Source organism: Aethalodelphis obliquidens, unplaced genomic scaffold (assembly GCF_003676395.1).
Source record: "Aethalodelphis obliquidens isolate GAN/ISIS:26980383/991018 unplaced genomic scaffold, ASM367639v1 scaffold12, whole genome shotgun sequence".
NCBI lineage: Eukaryota > Metazoa > Chordata > Mammalia > Artiodactyla > Delphinidae > Aethalodelphis > Aethalodelphis obliquidens.
Window position 1 is genome coordinate 32,477,377 of NW_020837956.1, and position 18,275 is coordinate 32,495,651.

At 37.4% G+C, this 18,275-nt stretch overlaps 1 protein-coding gene across 1 annotated transcript in view; it reads left to right on the top strand.

Moving 5' to 3' along the window:
• NBAS (NBAS subunit of NRZ tethering complex) overlaps positions 1-18,275 on the top strand; it is a 287,599-nt gene that overhangs the window by 116,441 nt on the left and 152,883 nt on the right. The window contains exons 22-23 of the mRNA XM_027113927.1: positions 7,718-7,801; positions 14,977-15,130. Coding sequence (XP_026969728.1) covers positions 7,718-7,801; positions 14,977-15,130 — 238 coding nt within the window. The remainder of the gene's footprint in view (positions 1-7,717; positions 7,802-14,976; positions 15,131-18,275) is intronic.

Here is an 18,275-nt window from a genome sequence, read left to right on the forward strand (position 1 = left end):
TCTTTAGCTCTGAAGTAAGTCTCTTGCAGGCAACATATGGGTATGTCTTTTCTTTTTTTATCAGTCACCCTATATCTTTTTTTTTTGAAACCATTAAAATATTGAGGTATAGTTAATTTACAGTGTTGTGTTAGTTTCAGGTGTACAGCAAAGTGATTGTTTACCTACATATGTATATTCTTTTTAAGATTCTTTTCCATTATAGGTTATTACCAGATATCAAATATAGTTCCCTCTCCTATACAGTAGGTCCTTGTTGCTTCATTCTGTATCTTTAGATTGGAGCATTTGGTCCATTGACAATTAAAGTGACTACTGATAGGTATACCCTTAGTGCCATTTTGTTACTTGTTTTCTGGTTGTTTTTTATAGTTCTTCTCTGTTCTTTTCTTCTTTTAGTCTATTCCCTTTAGCGTTATAATTGTGTTCCTTTCTCTCTAGATTTTGTGTATCTGTTGTAGGTTTTTGATTTGTAGTTACCCTGGGGTTCATATATGTTGACCTATAGCTATATCTACTTTTTTTCAAACTGGTAGTCATTTAAGTTCAGACACATTCAAAAAGATCTACGTTTTTTCATCCCCTCTCCATGTTTTGTGCTTTTGAGGTCGTATTTTATATCTCAGTTTCTAAGTAAGTCAGTCCCACTGATTTTCAGTACAGTTAATGGGACTTGTCTTCCTGGTGTGGGACCACAGGTCTGGGTTGTCTAACATGTATCTCAAATCCCTCATTCCCTAGGGAGGATCCCTGACTCTCTGATATCCCCTTCCTCTTCTGTGTCCCCTTCTAGGGACACAGGTTCCGACCTGATCTCTTCTCCCTTCCTGCCCACCTCTGTGTGAATCTTTTTTTACAGCCTTGGTTGTAAATAGAAGCGACTTTTTTCTAGTCTCCAGGGTGTTTTCAGCTAGAGTTGCTCCACCTGTAGATGTATAGATGTGTTTTTGATGAGTTCATAGGGCAGGTGAGCTCAGCACCTTACTTCTCTGCCATCTTGATTTCCCCAGTCATAAAAATTATTATATAAATGTTTTGTTTGATTTTTTAAAGATGTTATTCATTTTAGCTTATTCTTATTTAAGTATAGGCTGTTGAAACTGGGTTTGAGAATGCTTTTTTTACCCTAGTGACTTTCCTTGTAGCAAGGATAGGTATTCTTCATTTTTCTGAGGACCTTCAGTGTCTCTTCTTCAAAATCAGTCATTTGTTCAAGGGGCGGGTGATAGTGGTAGTGGTATGGAGGGCAATTTTCATATCATTGATGTCTCTATTCATCCTTTGCCCCTTGTTTTGTTGACATTAAACACCTATGTGAATAGCGTCCTTTCTCAATTATTTATAACTAACTTTTCTGGAAATTTCTTCAGTGGTTCTCTGTTGGAGTTTGTGCCTTTCCCTTAAACTTTAATGATTTTACGACTAGTTTTCCTTAGAAATAATCAAATCATCCTTTGCTCATGGTTAAATATTTATTTTCAAAGTTGACTGTAAGCATTTGGGAGAGAGATGATGCCTTGTGGAAAATGTTACTTACTACTACCTTGTAAATCAGCTCCTCAAATTCTCTTGTTACTATTTGTTGCATTGGTCAGGTGCCTTATACCCGGTATGATGTCAGCAGAGTTTATTGCCATTGTTAGGCATTTGTAAATATAATCATTGATATGATTCTTAATATGGTGTTACTATCTATCATAAAGTAGATCTTGAAATGACAGTCAGTCATCTATGTCCTGTATTTCACTACACATGAAAAACCTTCTTGGTAGCATTAATAATATTGATGGTTTTTATGATGGATAAACTTTTACTGTATACGAGGTACGGTTCTGAAGGCTTTATATGTTCTAATTTGATCCTTCCGCAATTTAGATTCTTATCCCTATTTCACTAATGAGGAAATTGAAGCACAGGCATATTGGATAGCTTGGTCAAGATTACGTGTTTCTGCAGGGTGGTATCACAGTTCCGACACAGAGGTTAGACTTCTAAGAGCACGCTCTAGTTATTCTGGATTAGAATTCAAGAAAACATTGCTCTAGTCCCATCTTCATTTTGGGCACATAATATTACAGTATTTACTAATAGATGAGGCAGCTGGGTCCCAGAGATTAAATTAGTGGTAGAGGAGAAGTCAAACCTTAGTGTGGGGTTTTTTTTTTTTTTTTTTTTAACTCTTGTTTCTCTTTTACACATTGCTAACATCTGAGAATACTGGTAAGTTTCAGGATATCTTATTAGCTGATTCTGTATTTTCTAAGTCACTTATTAATGAAATTGAATCCCATTGAACTGGAGGAGAACTCTGATGTCTTTAAATTTTTTCTTTCAAACTTGGTGTTCTGAGTGATAACTAGCTTTTTAATTGGTTTCCCCTTGAGTTTCTGATCAAGTTTGACTTATTCAGTGATGGTAAATCACATGTAGTTATACACGTAGGCCCAAATTATTATTATTTTTTGTCCTGTCTTTTCCAGAACATTTTCTTCTGTGCTAAATAACAGAAATAAATAGAACTTCACATCTTAAAACCAGTGCATGAAAGGTGGCAATTAGTAGGAATACGCTGTCTGTTTAGACTTTTGTTTCCAAGGCATAGAACACGAATAAAAGAACTTTTTGTAAGCTTATTCCTGATAAAATTTCTTTGAAATAAAACATTTATATTTAGTGTGGGAAATAATTGGTGAGAGAATAGTTGAACATAATAGAACTTGTTATAGTCATTCCTTTTCTGCTGACAGATAAATGTAACCTTCAGATGAAACTGGCAAAGCTTATTGTTTGCCATAAAACAACGAGCAGGGCTCTAATATAAAGAATCCTCAAATTAAGCTAAAGCAGCCATTATTTTGTAAAGAGATAATTTAAGTTTACCATGTACTTCGTTTTTTTAGTGGGGATGATGCATTTAATTTCTAAGTCTTCCCTAGCAAAATAGAAACAAGAGAAGAAGAAGATGAAATAAAGAGTATGTAAAGGGCTTCCCTGGTGGCACAGTAGTTGGGAGTCTGCCTGCCGATGCGGGGGACACGGGTGCGTGCCCCGGTCAGGGAACGTCCCACATGCCGCGGAGCGGCTGGGCCCGTGAGCCATGGCCGCTGAGCCTGCGCGTCCGGAGCCTGTGCTCCGCAACGGGAGAGGCCACAACAGTGCGAGGCCCGCGTACCGCAAAAAAAAAAAAAAAGAGTATGTAAATGTTATTTTGTGTTTATAGAACTTTAGATTCAAAGTGTAAGTTTTGCAACTAACCAAACTTTCTGCAGCTCTTTAAAAGGAACAGTTGTGTTTTCTAGGTTTTTTTAACCACATTTTCACCTAATCCACTTAGTGATTAATTTACATGGCTAATATTTTTGTTGGGAACAGAATTAATGAAAACGTTTTCCTTTGAATTTTATTAAGCATTCTATCATTCTGTTTACCTTATGAAAGAATAAGTAGCTAAAATATGGGTATATTAAAGATGGTAATGATAGAACTAATCAATTATTTTGAAGTGTAAAAAATGGGCAGATTTTGGAAAATATGTATTCTGAAATCACTTTTCCCCCATAAGTGTAATATGACATGTTAAATAATCTAGATTGTAGCTGTATACCATCACCAGTATAGCTTGCCCTTTCATCAGGATAATAATCTATATCAGGAAAGTATTCTTGTTCTCACTGTCAGATCTACAGATTCCATATAAATATACCTCCTTGATGTATCTGTAAGTCCTTTTATTGCTCTATTCCAATTTTGAATTTTTGTGATACTCGTGAGATCACTCTAAAAAAATCTTTGTTGTGCTTTCAATTAATTAATTTAGTTGACACATTATTTTAGAGTCTGCTAAATGTCAGGTACTGTTTTAGCTTTGAGGATATGGCAATACACAAAACAAACAAAAATTCTGCCCTTAAGAAACTCATGAAAGAATGCTCAACATCATTAATCATTAGAGAAATGCAAGTCAAAACGGCAATGAGATATCACCTCACACCAGTCAGAATGGCCATCATCAAAAAATCTACAAACAATAAATGCTGGAGAGGGTTTACAGAAAAGGGAACTCTCTTGCACTATTGGTGCGAATGTAAATTGATACAGCCACTATGGAGAACAGTATGGAGGTTCCTTAAAAAAACTAAAAATAGAACTACCATACGACCCAGCAATCCCACTACTGGGTGTATACCCTGAGAAAACCATAATTCAAAAAGAGTTATGTACCACAGTGTTCACTGCAGCACTATTTACAATAGCCAGGACATGGAAGCAACCTAAGTGTCCATCGACAGATGAATGGATAAAGAAGATGTGGCACATATATACAATGGAATATTACTCAGCCATAAAAAGAAACGAAATTGAGTTATTTGTAGTGAGGTGGATGGACCTAGAATCTGTCATACAGAGTGAAGTAAGTCAGAAAGAGAAAAACAAATACTGTATGGTAACACATATATATGGAATCTAAAAAAAAAAAAAATGGTCATGAAGAACCTAGGGGCAGGATGGGAATAAAGATGCAGACCTACTAGAGAATGGACTTGAGGACACGGGGAGGGGGAAGGGTAAGCTGGAACAAAGTGAGAGAGTGGCGCGTACATGTATACACTACCAAATGTAAAACTGATAGCTAGTGGGAAGCAGCCACATAGCACAGGGAGATCAGCTCGGTGCTTTGTGACCACTTAGAGGTGTGGGATAGGGAAGGTGGGAGGGAGACGCAAGAGGGAGGAGATATTGGGATATATGTATATGTATAGCTGATTCACTTTGTTATAAGGCAGAAACTAACACACCATTGTAAAGCAAGTATACTCCAATAAAGATGTTAAAAAAAAAAAGGAAAAGAAATTTATATTCTGACTGGGGAAGGCGTCCTGTCTGTTTCTTAAACACTATCATTTGATTCATGATAAAGAACTTATGGTGTTTTTGTAGCAAGCATTTTAAACTCCTAAAATTTGTTTGAAAATAATTTGCTTTGTAGAAGCATCCTGGAAGAAAATCAAAGAGCAGGAAGGTTTATTTTATTTTAATTAATTAATTAATTTTTTATGTAAGTTTTGATGATGAAGCCTTATTTGGTAGAATTTAGGTTCATGAGACTAGTACTAGTGATCTAATGGTGTCAAGATTGGTTTTATATCTCAGTTGAAATGTGTCCTTCAGATATGCATGTAAAAGCTCCTTATTGGGTCGTCTGAATTAAGATTTGGGAAGGTTCATATTGCCCTCTACCTGCTGTGCACAGTCTAACTGGTACCTCTGTCTAACCTGGTGGCCATCTACTAGCCAGAAGGGTAAGCTTCGGATTCTAACTGTTGAGCTGTGTTTGAATCCTTAGCTCTGTCATTTATTGACTTTATGAGGAGGGGCAAGTTAACCTGGGCCTCAGTGTTCTCGGTATAATACGAGGAAGATAATATCACCTACGTTAGGTAGGACTAAATTAAGTATTATATATTACAAGCATTTCATCCTGTCTGGTCCATAGTGAGAGATCAATAAATATTAAAGATTATGCTATTGCTGATCGTTCCTTTTATATTACTACTAGTATTCTTATCATTAAATCAGTGGTGATCAGCACATTCAGAAACATGTTGAAACGTTTAGTTGTGCTGTGCCTTGAAAATGCAGCAAAAATGCATCATTAACTTGGGACTCTATTAGGCCTACTTTTTGGAGTGAGCCTCAGAGCAGAACTTGTCTTTAATGTGTGTTTTGATAAAAATAGACATGTGTTCTTACCCACTTCTGTTTACTGAAGCTTGACAAAGTTTTACAATTTTCCAGTCTTCAAATACCAAATAAATGTTATTTTGCTGAGAGACTCACACCATTACTAATCATTTTAGTAAAGATCCTTGTATCTAATACGTACTTGGTATAGAAGATACAAATCTCAACTTGTGAAAACGTTTTTCTTAATTTTTTGGAAAACATTTTATGTAGCTTGTGGAACCGTGTCTGCTTTAATTAGAAAAGGCAGGAATAGTTTGGTGTGTTATTTTTTTTCCTTGTTCCTCAGTCCATTGGTACAATTTATTTTCATGTTGGAAGAGTGAGCATTATTATCATCATTGTATCCAAATGTTATCTTTTCTACTTTTCAGTGATCTGTGGTAAAATATGAGTTACTGATGTGGAAGAAAATAAAATAGTTTTTACTTGGTGACAAATGAAGTAGTGTGACAGGGGCACCCATAGTGAACACTGTAATTGTCTGCATGACTCTGCAGTTTAACCTGTGAACTCACAGGCCTTCAAAAATGTATCTCTGGTACATAGTTTGCTAGGACATTACATGCTAGCTAAAAAGCAGGTAAAATACTGTGTTTTAAAAATATGATGTAATACATTTCTTATTGTGAATATCTAATGGGGAACTTTGAATTCGGTTACTTTGCACCAATGATAATGACTTCAAAGGGGATGCTGTTGGTAGATGAATTAGCCCTGCTCATTTCCAGATCTTTTTAGCTTCTCTTTTCCTTGTAACCCGCCCCGCCCGGTGGTCTCTGTTCCCTTTTACGTGAAGACTAATCTCTTTAGTTACATAATTTCTAAACGCTTATGAAGTATTTTTTGTGCAAGGCATGTTTCATAACTTAGTAAGATAAGAAATTGCAAAACATAACCTCATAATGTACAAAAGTGCGGTCCTTTCTCTGAGGCTATGATAAATTTTAGAAAGTGCTACTGTTGATTCTCAAATATGAGATGAGATGTTTTATTGAACTGTAGAAACAAGGCAATTGAAATTTGTTTTTAGAATTTTTGTCTTCATTCTTAATTCAGGATGTTTCCATTGTTTTCATGGATTTAGGGAATATTAGGACTAAAAGGTACTTTAGAGGTAATGTTTGAAGTGCTTCACTTTAGAAAGTCATGTGCGAACGACTGTGTAGATGGTTAACAGGTGGATGCATTTATGTTTCCCTTGTCTCCTGATGCGTAGCACATTGCTCTGCTGTGTTACTCTACTGTCTTTACCTGACTCTTCCTTTTTAATTTATTCTTAATTCCATCCAATGAGGACTTGTCTTTTCCTCTTAGACTCTCCTTCTGTCATTTGTTAGTGATATTTTTTTACCTGCAGAATTATTTCTTCACTGTGGCTATTACCTGTCCTCTAGGTCGAGGCTGTCCAATATAGGAACCACCAGCCACATGTGGCTATTTAAATTTTAAATAAAACTAATTAAGATGAAATAATATTAAAGGTTTCTTTCTTCGTATCAGTGTCACATTTCAAGTGGTTAATATAGGTACATGTAGCTTAATGGTTACTGTATTGGATAGCACAGTTAGAGAACATTTCTGTGATCATAGCAAGTTAGATTATAAGCTTTTTGAGGGCAAGGGACCATTTATGTTAGCATTAAGAACATAAAATATGGACTTTTGATAAGTATTTTAGAATGTGTGAATGAAAATATACCCATACCATCCTTTAGTTTTTTGCCAAATTTTTTGTTTTGAATTTTTCTTTTCTTTTGAACCATTTTATGATCAAAGAGAAATCAGCAATTTGGTATTTTTAATTTTACATATTGTATATGATATGTATCATGTACCACTTATCATACCATAAACAGGAATCTTGTAGGTTTAAGGTTATAGGGATACTTTTGCATCATGTTCCTTGTGTTGCCAGCCATTGAGGTAATGTGTATTTTAAATACTTATGCTTTTTGTTTTTTTTAATTTTAAGTTATGACGGTGACTCCTTGATGATCATTCCTTGGCATGAACATAAGCACCGAGTTAAAGATTGGTGTGAGGAGTTGGAGTGCAGGTAAGAAAGAGCCAGCGTGAAAGCTCTTCATTTCTTTGTGGGGTGGATGAATAGAAGGCCCTGTGCAGGTGGTGTTGGTGGATGGTCATTTATTTGATGGTGGCCCTGCTTGAGAGTTTGAGTGAAGTTTTTTTAAAAACTTGACTTTACTCAAGGTATGTTAAAAATTCTTTTAATGGAAAAATGTTAAATGCTCCAAAGGATTTATTCTACAAGTGGTCCTTGTAGAACAACTCTTTTCATTTTGGGGTATTCCTTTTTACTCTTTGACATATACAGGTATATTTTCATAGTTGTTTTTATGATATGTGTGCAATTTTGTTCTTGATTCAGTTTTAATTTTCACTTTTATACGACTTAACCATGGAAAGCCTCAGAACATGGAGGCATCAGGTCCCACAGAAGGGGGTGGGAGATGAGGTGTGGGGCTGAAATTCCTGATGAGGAGCATTGGAACCCCTTTATCCCGCACTCCTCAAAGTCTGGTGAATACTCCCTGCTCGTTTTACATTTGATATGAATCATCTTATGCCTTTGGATTTTTAAAAAACTATGTGTATGAACTATCTGTCTGATAAATGTTAAATAAAAGCCCTAACCAGTAGTATGGTCATTGCAAGTGAAAAATTTTTTTAACTTTTTATTTTATATTGGAGTTGAGCCGATTAACAATGTTGTGATAGTTTCAGGTGCACAGCAAAGCGACTCAGCCATACATGTACATGTATCCATTCTCCCCCAGACTGCCCTCCCAGCCAGGCTGCCACATAACAATGAGCAGAGTTCCCTGTGCTATACAGTAGGTCCTTGTTGGTTATCCTTTTTAAATATAGTAGTGTGTACATGTCAATCCCAAACTCCTTAACTATCCCTTCCTCCACCCTTCCTCCCCACCCCGTAACCATAAGTTCATTCTCTAAGTCTGTGAGTCTGTTTTTGTTATGTAAATATGTTCATTTGTATCATTTCTTTTTAGATTCCACATATAAGTGATATCATACGATATTTCTCTTTCTCTGTCTGACTTACTTCACTCAGTATGACAATCTCTAGGTCCATCCATGTTGCTGCAAATGGCATTATTTCATTCTTTTTTATGGCTGAGTAATATTCCATTGTATATATGTACCACATCTTCTTTATCCATTCCTCTGTCGATGGACATTTAGGTTACTTCCATGGCTTGGCTATTGTAAACAGTGCTGCAGTGAACATTGGGGTGCATGTATCCTTTTGGACCATGTTTTTCTCCAGATATATGCCCAGGAATGGGATTGCAGGGTCATATAGTAGCTCTAGTTTTAGTGTTTTAAGGAACCTCCATACTGTTCTCCATAGTGGCTGTACCAATTTACATTCTCACCAACAGTGTAGGAGGGTTCCCTTCTCTCAACACCCTCTTCAGCATTTACTGTTTGTGGATTTTTTGATGATAGCCATTTTGACTGGTGTGAGGTGATATATCATTGTAGTTTTGATTTTCATTTCTCTACTCGTTAGCGATGTTGAACATCTTTTCATGTGCCTCTTGGCCATCTCTATGTCTTCCTTGGAAAAATGTCTGTTTAGATCTTCTGCCCATTTTTTGATTGGGTAGTTTGTTTTGATGAGATTTAGCCACATGAGCTGTTTATAGATTTTGGAGACTAATCTGTTCTCGGTCACATCATTTGCAAATATTTTCTCCCAGCCTGTGGGTTGTCTTTTCATTTTGTTTATGGTTTCCTTTGCTGTGCAAAAGGTTTTGAGTTTAATTAGGTCCCATATGTTTATTTTTGTTTTTATTTCCATTACTCTGGGAGACAGATCAGAAAAGATATTGTATTGCTACGATTTATGGCAGAGAGTGTTCTGCCTATGTTTTCCTCTGGGAGTTTTATAGTGTCTGGTCTCACATTTAGATCTTTAATCCACTTTTGAGCTTATTTTTGTGTATGGTGTTAAAGAATGATCTAATTTCATTTTTTTTACATATAGCCGTCCAGTTTTCCCAGCGCCATTTGTTGAAGAGACTGCCCACCATTGTATGGTCTTGCCTCCTCTGTCGTAGATTAATTGACCACAGGTGCCCAGGTTTATTTCTGGGCTTTCTGTCATGTTCCAGTGATCTACAGTTCTATTTTTGTGCCAGTACCATACTATTTTGATGACTATAGCTTTGTAGTATAGTCTGAAGTCTGGGAGCCTGATTCCTCCAGCTCCATTTTTCTTTCTCAAGATTGCTTTGGCTATTTGGAGTATTTTGTGTCTCCATACAAATATTAAGATTTTTTTGTTCTAGTTCTGTGAAAAATGCCATTGGTAATTTGATAGAAATTGCAGTGAATCTGTAGATTGCCTTGGGTAGTATAGTCATTTTGACAATATTTATTCTTCCAATCCAAGAACATGGTATATCTTTCCATCTGTTTGTGTTTTCTTCGATTTCTTTCATCAGTGTCTTATAGTTTTCTGCATACAGGTCTTTTGTCCCCTAAGGTAGGTTTATTCCTAGGTATTTTATTCTTTTTGTTGGCAGTGGTAAATGGGAGTGTTTCCTTAATTTCTCTTTCTGATTTTTCATTGTTAGTGTATAGGAATGCAAGAGACTTCTGTGCATTAATTTTGTAGCCTGCAACTTTACCAAATTCATTGATGAGCTCTAGCAGTTTTCTGGTGACATCTTTAGGATTCTCTATGTATAGTATCATGTCATCTGCAAACAGTGACAGTTTAACTTCTTCTTTTCCAATTTGGATTCCTTTTATTTCTTTTTTCCTCTCATTGTCATAGCTAGGACTTCCAAAACTGTGTTGAATAAAAGTAGTGATTGTGGGCATCCTTGTCTTGTTCCTGATCTTAGAGGAAATGCTTTCAGCTTTTCACCATTGAGTATGATGCTAGCTGTAGGTTTGTCGTATATGGCCTTTATTATGTTGAGGTAGGTTCCCTCTGTGCCCGCTTTCTGGAGAGTTTTTATTATAAATCGTTGTTGAATTTTGTCAGAAATCTTTTCTGCATCTATTGAGATGATCATATGGTTTTTATTCTTCAATTTGTTGATGTGGTGTATTAGGCTGATTGATTTGCAGATATTGAAAAATCCTTGCATCCCTGGGGTAAATCCCACTTGATCATGGTGTATGATCCTTTTAATGTATTGTTGGATTTGAATTGCTAGTATTTTGTTGAGGATTTTTGCATCTAAGTTCAGCAGTGTTATTGGCCTGTAATTTTCTTTTTTAGTGGTATCTTTGTCTGGTTTTTGTATCAGGATGATGGTGGCCTCATAGAATGAGTTTGGAAGCTTTCCTGCAAGTGAAATTTGGAAGCTTTCTTCATGTTAGCACTAATGTTGGCAGTTTCCCTTCATTTTGTATCTTTCACTTTTGATATCTGAGTCAATAGAATATGTAACTCTTAGTTACCTTTTTCTCTCTGATGGCTTTTATTGTAACAGCAATTGAATGTCCTGCTGTGTTTTTGCTATTATTTGCTTTTAAAAAATTATTTTTTGAAAATTTTTATTAAAGTTTTATATAGTTGCAAATAGATTAAAGGTTTAAAAGTTTCTGCAAATCTTGTTTAAAAAAAAAAAGCAACAACCAAAACCCATACTCCTTTGTTCCCCTTCCTTGTATCCTGCTCTCCAGGAGTAACTACTTTCACTTCTTTTAAAGGATCGTTCTGATATTTACTCCAATCTCTGAGTAAGCTACCCCTCTGAGTTTAGCTACCCCTTGAATTTTTTAGTTCTGGCCATTATCTGTGGACTTGCTTCAGTGGAAGATAATGGTTTAGTTTCTTTTTACTCCATATACTCCGTTCCTCCTTGAGTGTTTATGTGACCCCCTCGCCCCTTTAACAATCGTCTACTGTCATTTCAGTAGAGTTTCAGGAAAAAGTGGAGCTTAGTGCGTGGTATGTATTAGCCCTCTTTAACTAGAAGTCCACAGTTACCAGTTGTAATGAGAGATAGAGGATGGATATAAGTTGGAGAAGGTGGGAGGTTGATGCCAGTGGATATGGCGGAGGGAAGGTGTGTGATCCCGTTGCCCACAGTTCTCTCAGTTTAAGATGGTGCTTTTGACAGAGTAGCCCTGTTCCTTCACCTGATGCTTCCCAGTTCTCCTTAGCCTGTGCCTTTTTATGATTCTAACAAGGAGATGAAAGGAGTAAGGGCATTTCTTCTCAGACCAAGCACCGCAAGCTGAGTTGTAAGCAAAACTTGCTGCCCTGGAACTCCTAAACCTATAAAAATGGAAAGCTAGGAAACGTTTGACAGAAGAAAAGATGCCTTTGAAGATGATACAAACTTTCCCAGGGCATTTCTTTTTTTAATCCATTCATTTTATTGCCTCCCCCACCTCCCCCGACGATTACTTCCACCCTGTACTCCTATGTCTGGCAACCACCAGACTCTCTGTATCTACAAGGGTGGTTATAGGATACCTCGTGGGCTTTTCATGTACAGTTGACCCTTGAACAACGCAGGGGTTAGGGGTGCCGACCCTCTGTGAACTCAAAGGTTTGCCTGTCATTTATAATCGGCCCTCCCTCCATAGCCGTGGTTCCCCATCCGTGGATTCAGCCACCCACAGATGGCGTAGCACTACGGTATTTACTTTAAAAAAAACCTGTACGTGAGTGAACCCACACTGTTCAAACCCATGTTGTTCAAGGGTCTACTGTAATTAATTCTGTCCTCTGCTAGATTCAAGAATACTGGAGGAAGAAAAACATGCAGCCTCTGTACTCATGAAGTATATAATCTAGCAGGAAAGGTGCTGCTGCTCTAAATTACCAATGTGATGCGTGTTTTGAAAGAGAAGTGCAGGGGCCACTGGTAGCACATAACAGGGAGACCTAAACTTGGTGGAGGTCAAGGAGGTTTTCCCTGGGAAGTGGTATGAAATCTGAGATTGAAGGATGAATAGGATTTAGCTTAGCAGAGGGTGAGTTTGGCAAATGAGGGGAGGGAGTGTTCTAAGCAGAGGGAAGACCATTTGAAAGGCTCAAGGTGAGGTCCCCTTTAAGGACTGAAAATAAGACCTGGATTGTTGAAGTATACAGGACAAAAGTGACATTGGAATCAAGGTGAGGCTAGAATATTTTAAGGCAGATGACAAGCTATAAAAGGAGGCACGGGGATGATATAATCATGTTTCTGTTTTATAAAAGACTGTATTACCTCGCGATATCGTGAATTCGTTTGTTTTGTTTGTTTGTTTGTTTGTTTGTTTGTTTTTGCGGTATGCGGGCCTCTCACTGTTGTGGCCTCTCCCGTTGTGGAGCACAGGCTCCCGACGCGCGGGCTCAGCGGCCATGGCTCACGGGCCTAGCCGCTCTGCGGCATGTGGGATCTTGCCGGACCGGGGCACGAACCCGTGTTCCCCCTGCATCGGCAGGCGGACTCTCAACCATTGCGCCACCAGGGAAGCCCGTGAATTCAGTTTTGATGTTGTTGCATTTGAAATGCCTGAGAAACATCTAAGAGCATATAGAAGGACGATTTTGGAGCTTTCAGGTGAAGTCTGGGTTAGGCGTAAAAATATGGTGGTCAGTTTATATTGTAGCATTGAAGGGGAGACCTAGAGAGAGTATAGTGAGAAGACAGGAGAGCTGGAGAATTTGGAAGAGCTAGTACTTAATGGTCAGCTGGAGGAGGATATTCTAGCAAAGAAGACCGAAAAGGAACAGCCAGAAAGATGGGACCTGTATAGCTGGACAGTATGGCACGACAGTATGACATGCTGGAACGAAAGACAAGCATGTTTCTAGAAGGAGAAAATGGTTAAATTCTGTGAAACAGTGCTGAGAGGGAAATAGATAAGGACTGAAAAAAGTATCAAAGGAACTCAAAGTTGCTTATGGGTATTTTTTCCCTGAAATGGGAAGATTTCAGGGGAAGGGATGTGACTTTTATGTGGCAGTGATGGGGAAGAATCACTGTGGTCAGAATGTTAATGACGGTTGTGAGTCTAGTTAAGTAAAGGACTACCAGTTGTAAGCACAGTAGGTTGTCTAAGTCATGTTGATTAAACACCCAAATATTTGTCAGCTTTGAGTCTGGTCATATATTATAACTGCTAGTAATTCCAATGGAAATAATACCTGTAAGTAAAAATTAAGTACCTGCTCCGGGCCAGACAGCATTCTCTGCGTACTTTATCTATATTATTTTGAATATTCTTGCATGGTATTATTCCCATTTTTGATATGAGCAAAATGAATCTTAGATGAGTTTTAACTAATTTATGCAAGGTTTCACAGCTTTCAGTGAAGGAATTGCACCTCAGTTCTGACTGAAGCCCATTGCCTTGTAATAGTAATAATTATACCACTTGTCCTTTACTGACTTACTTTAGATGAATGAATATCCCTAAGGGAACACGGTCTTTCCCCCTATTTCTATCTGAAATATCTTACATTAAGTTAATTTTTATTTCTTTTTACTTATTGATTTATTTTTTTAGTTCTTAACCATTGAAGGCAATTGGCCAGGATTGTCCTTGTAAAAACTCCTCATAATTTGTGATCCCTGTGAGGTTTTCCCCGGGTATCTTCCTCTTGATGTCGTTTCTTTTTCACTCCTGATGGCATGTAGTATAGAGTAGTTCCTTATTTTGCAAATTGCAGTGCATTACTATGTTGCTGATACCTACTGAAGTTATATTATCAACAAAAATAAGGCATATTTCCTCTTATTTTTATGAATGTGGAAAACAAGACTTCTTAATTTATATTTGGATCAGAATCACCTGGGGGTGTTTTTTACTAAACTAGGCCTGGCTGGCATCACAGGTCATTGTGACTTAGTAGACCTGTGGCAGTTACCCAGCCATGTGCATTTTAAAGCTACCCTGGGTGATTCTGATTTTATTTAATACTTATTTGATTGACTTGTGGCATAGTTTTTTTGATTTATTGTCTATTCTGATTTTTTTAAATTGTGAAAACTAATAGGAAACTAAATTAAGCATCCCCCAAATTTCCCATTTATCTTGTAAGTGTGCAGATACATATAGGAAAACACACACAAACACACCCACCCACGCATACGTACATACATACTGCCAGTCTCAGTAACTGCTCTCTCCACATCTCTGTCTCTGTCTCCCTCTCTGTCTTTCACAAAATTATACTTTCCCCTAGCATTTCAATCAGTTATTAATTGTTCTTTTTGTGCTTTGCAGAATGGTGATTGAGCCGAGTCTCCCAGATGAAAGTGAGTTCTTGTACGCTGCACAGCCTGAGTTGCTGAGGTACAGGACATCCCAGCTTACAGTAGAGAAGGTTATGGACTGGTATCAGAGCAGAGCGGAGGAAATAGAGCATTATGCTCTGCAGGTGAGGCCGGCAGTGCTGTGTCAGATCCTTAGCATTCAGTGCATGTTTTGGCTGCTGACAGCAGTGCCAGGGATCCTGTATATATTACTAGTTTGCAAGGGATGAAATGAAAATTTTTTATTACTTTCATTCATTTATTCTTTGCTTCAGAAGCGTTTGTGGTTTTTTTTTTTTTTTGGATTCCTAAAGAGCAAATACATATAACAAAAGCTGTTCAAAACCTTTCTTTAAAATGTAAGCTACAAAATATGTACATACTGATCCAGATGTTACATACATGCTTAACAGGCTTAATACCATTTTAAGTCAAAAGATTGTATCAACATAGAAATGCTTGATTAGTCCCCTGTTACATTGCATGAATGCAGTGGATTGTTATTTTGCTTTCCAGGAACCCTGTTTGAGGGTCTGTTTCTAACACTTCCCTGAAGTCCAAGCCTAATTTCCCTCAGTTCCCATGTGCCTTTACTGAGATGTGTAACAGCTTCATCAGAGGGGGGTGTAGAAGAGAGAGATGAGGGTTGTATTGTAGCTTAGGAGATCTAAATAGGAATCTGGACTCCTCTGCTAATAGACCTGGTGACTCTGGACCTGCTACCTACCTTTTCTGTACTTTGGTTTTTTCAGGGGGTGAGTTCTTACACTGGAGTCAGTGATAAAAAATAAAATATACAGGACAGAACATTAAAAATTCTTCCAATTGAGTTCTCTGCAAATGTAAGCAAAAGTTGTCTTCATCCTAGAGAACAGAAGTTGGCAATTCAGAGCAAAGAATGGCAGAATGGCCTTTGAAATCTCATTCAGGTCTATGGCTATACCACCCTGAACACGCCCTATCTTGTCTGAAATCTCATTCAGGGTCCGGCCAGTGGGTGTCTTTTTCATTCTACTTGCAGTTTTGGCTTTGGGCTTCCTGTCCGACAATCAGTTTTTCATTTGTCAGGAAGGGTGATTTCAGAAAGTCTGATGAACAGCTGTATTGCAGGAAGGAATAAACCCCCTTGTTTAAATTTCTGCCTAGTGTATCTGGCACAGCCCTGTGTCTGCATTTGATAGCCTTCTTGAATTTCTGCTTAATCTAATTTCTATTTTTAGTATTCATAGAATTGACAAATTATTTGCTGGAGCTGATGGGAATATTATAGATCAAACTTTTCAGAGGATGGCCAAGAATATTTATAATTGACTTTTCAGGTTTTTGAAGATGGCTAAGGACATTTGAAAATGTTTAGAATTCTAAGATACCAGAATGAAAAGAATCTCTGGAGGGGATCCAGTCTAATTCTCTATGTTATAGATAGACAAACTAAGGTCCACAGAAAAGAAAGTGAACAGCTTGCTCAGGGACACATAGTAGCAGAGCCAGACAAAATACAGGTCTCTGCATAGTATTTCTTATAGAGTCCATATAAAAATGGACAATTACACAAATCTTAATGACTGAAAGCCAGATAAATTAATCCAAAAGAGTGGATCTCAATTCTCAGACCCATTGTATTTTTTCTGTAGCAAATATTTTGTAATACTTCCTTATTATCCTGATGTGAAAATCATGGGCATACCATATTTACAGAAATAATTTCCAAAAAATTAATATAATGACTTAACTGTGGTATATGGGATAAATAAAATATGTAAACGCATGGTCATGAGTACACTAAAAAAGTGACTAAAGTCAGTGAGAAATCACTTTGAACAAGATAGCTGACATTGCAGACAGATTGAGGTGTATTGAATTAAACACTACAAATTGCTGTCTGGGATGTGAACAACTCATGGTAAATATTTTTTTCAGGGTATTTGAAGGTAGGCAGGGATTAGGACAAGGTGGTTGTGTGGGACTGCCTTGCACACTGTGGAATGTCTGTCATCCCTGGCTTCCACCCTTGAATGTTAGTAAGTTCCACTAATACTTGGGAAAGACAGAAATGCTTCCTCCGATTTTCGGAGCGCCTCCTGGTGGACAGTTCTGCTCCCATTGAGAACTGTAGTCTGAGACCAGTATCACACATCTGGAAATGACCAGTTCATATCTGTCACGTTAAGCAAAGGCATTATTTATTACTTCGCTGATTCAGGAGAAACTCACCTGTAAATAATTGATGAAGAAAGCTCTTAAGTGAGTCAAAGAGGTACATTTTTGGTAGTTTGTACAGGCACATGTAGGTTGTATACTGTGTAGCAGACATCTCTTAAGATCGATGGCATCATTTGATTTATAGGCGGTTACAAACACATGTAGTTTACTATTGTCTCTGGCTAACAAGAGAAGGGATTCTGTTTGGATCAGTTTTGTCTGAGCACTTTGTGGTTTTTAGCTGAACTTCTAGATACAACACTTGTTATTTCTTGCCTTTTTGATAGTAGCCATTGTAACGAGCAAGAGGTGATATCTCATTGTGGTTTTGATTTGCATTTTCCTAATTATTAGTGATATTGGACATCTTTTCATATGCCTGTTGGCCCTTTGTATGTCTTCTTTGGAAAAATGTCTATTCAGCTCCTCTGCCTGTATTTTTTATTTTTTGAATTTTTGAATTTCATTTTTTTTATACAGCAGGTTCTTACTACTTATCTATTTTATACATATTAGTGTATATATATGTCAACCCCAATCTCCCAATTCATCCCACCCCCTCCTCCCCCGCCACTTTCCCCCGCTTGGTGTCCATACGTTTGTTCTCTACATCTGTGTCTCTATTTCTGCCCTGCAGACTGGTTCATCTGTACCATTTTTCTAGGTTCCATATATATGCATTAATATATGATATTTGTTTTTCTCTTTCTGACTTACTTCATTCTGTATGACAGTCTCTAGATCCATCCACGTCTCTACAAATGACCTGATTTCATTCCTTTTTATGGCTGAGTAATATTCCATTGTATTTATGTACTACATCTTTATCCATTCATCTGTTGACGGGCATTTAGGTTGCTTCCATGACCTGGCTATTGTAAATATTGCTGCAGTGAACATTGGGGTGCATGTGTCTTTCTGAATTATGTTTTTCTCTGGGTATGTGCCCAGTAGTGGGATTGCTGGGTCATATGGTAATTCTATTTTTAGCTTTTTAAGGAACCTCCATACTGTTCTCCATAGTGGCTGTATCAATTTACATTCCCACCAACAGTGCAAGAGGGTTCC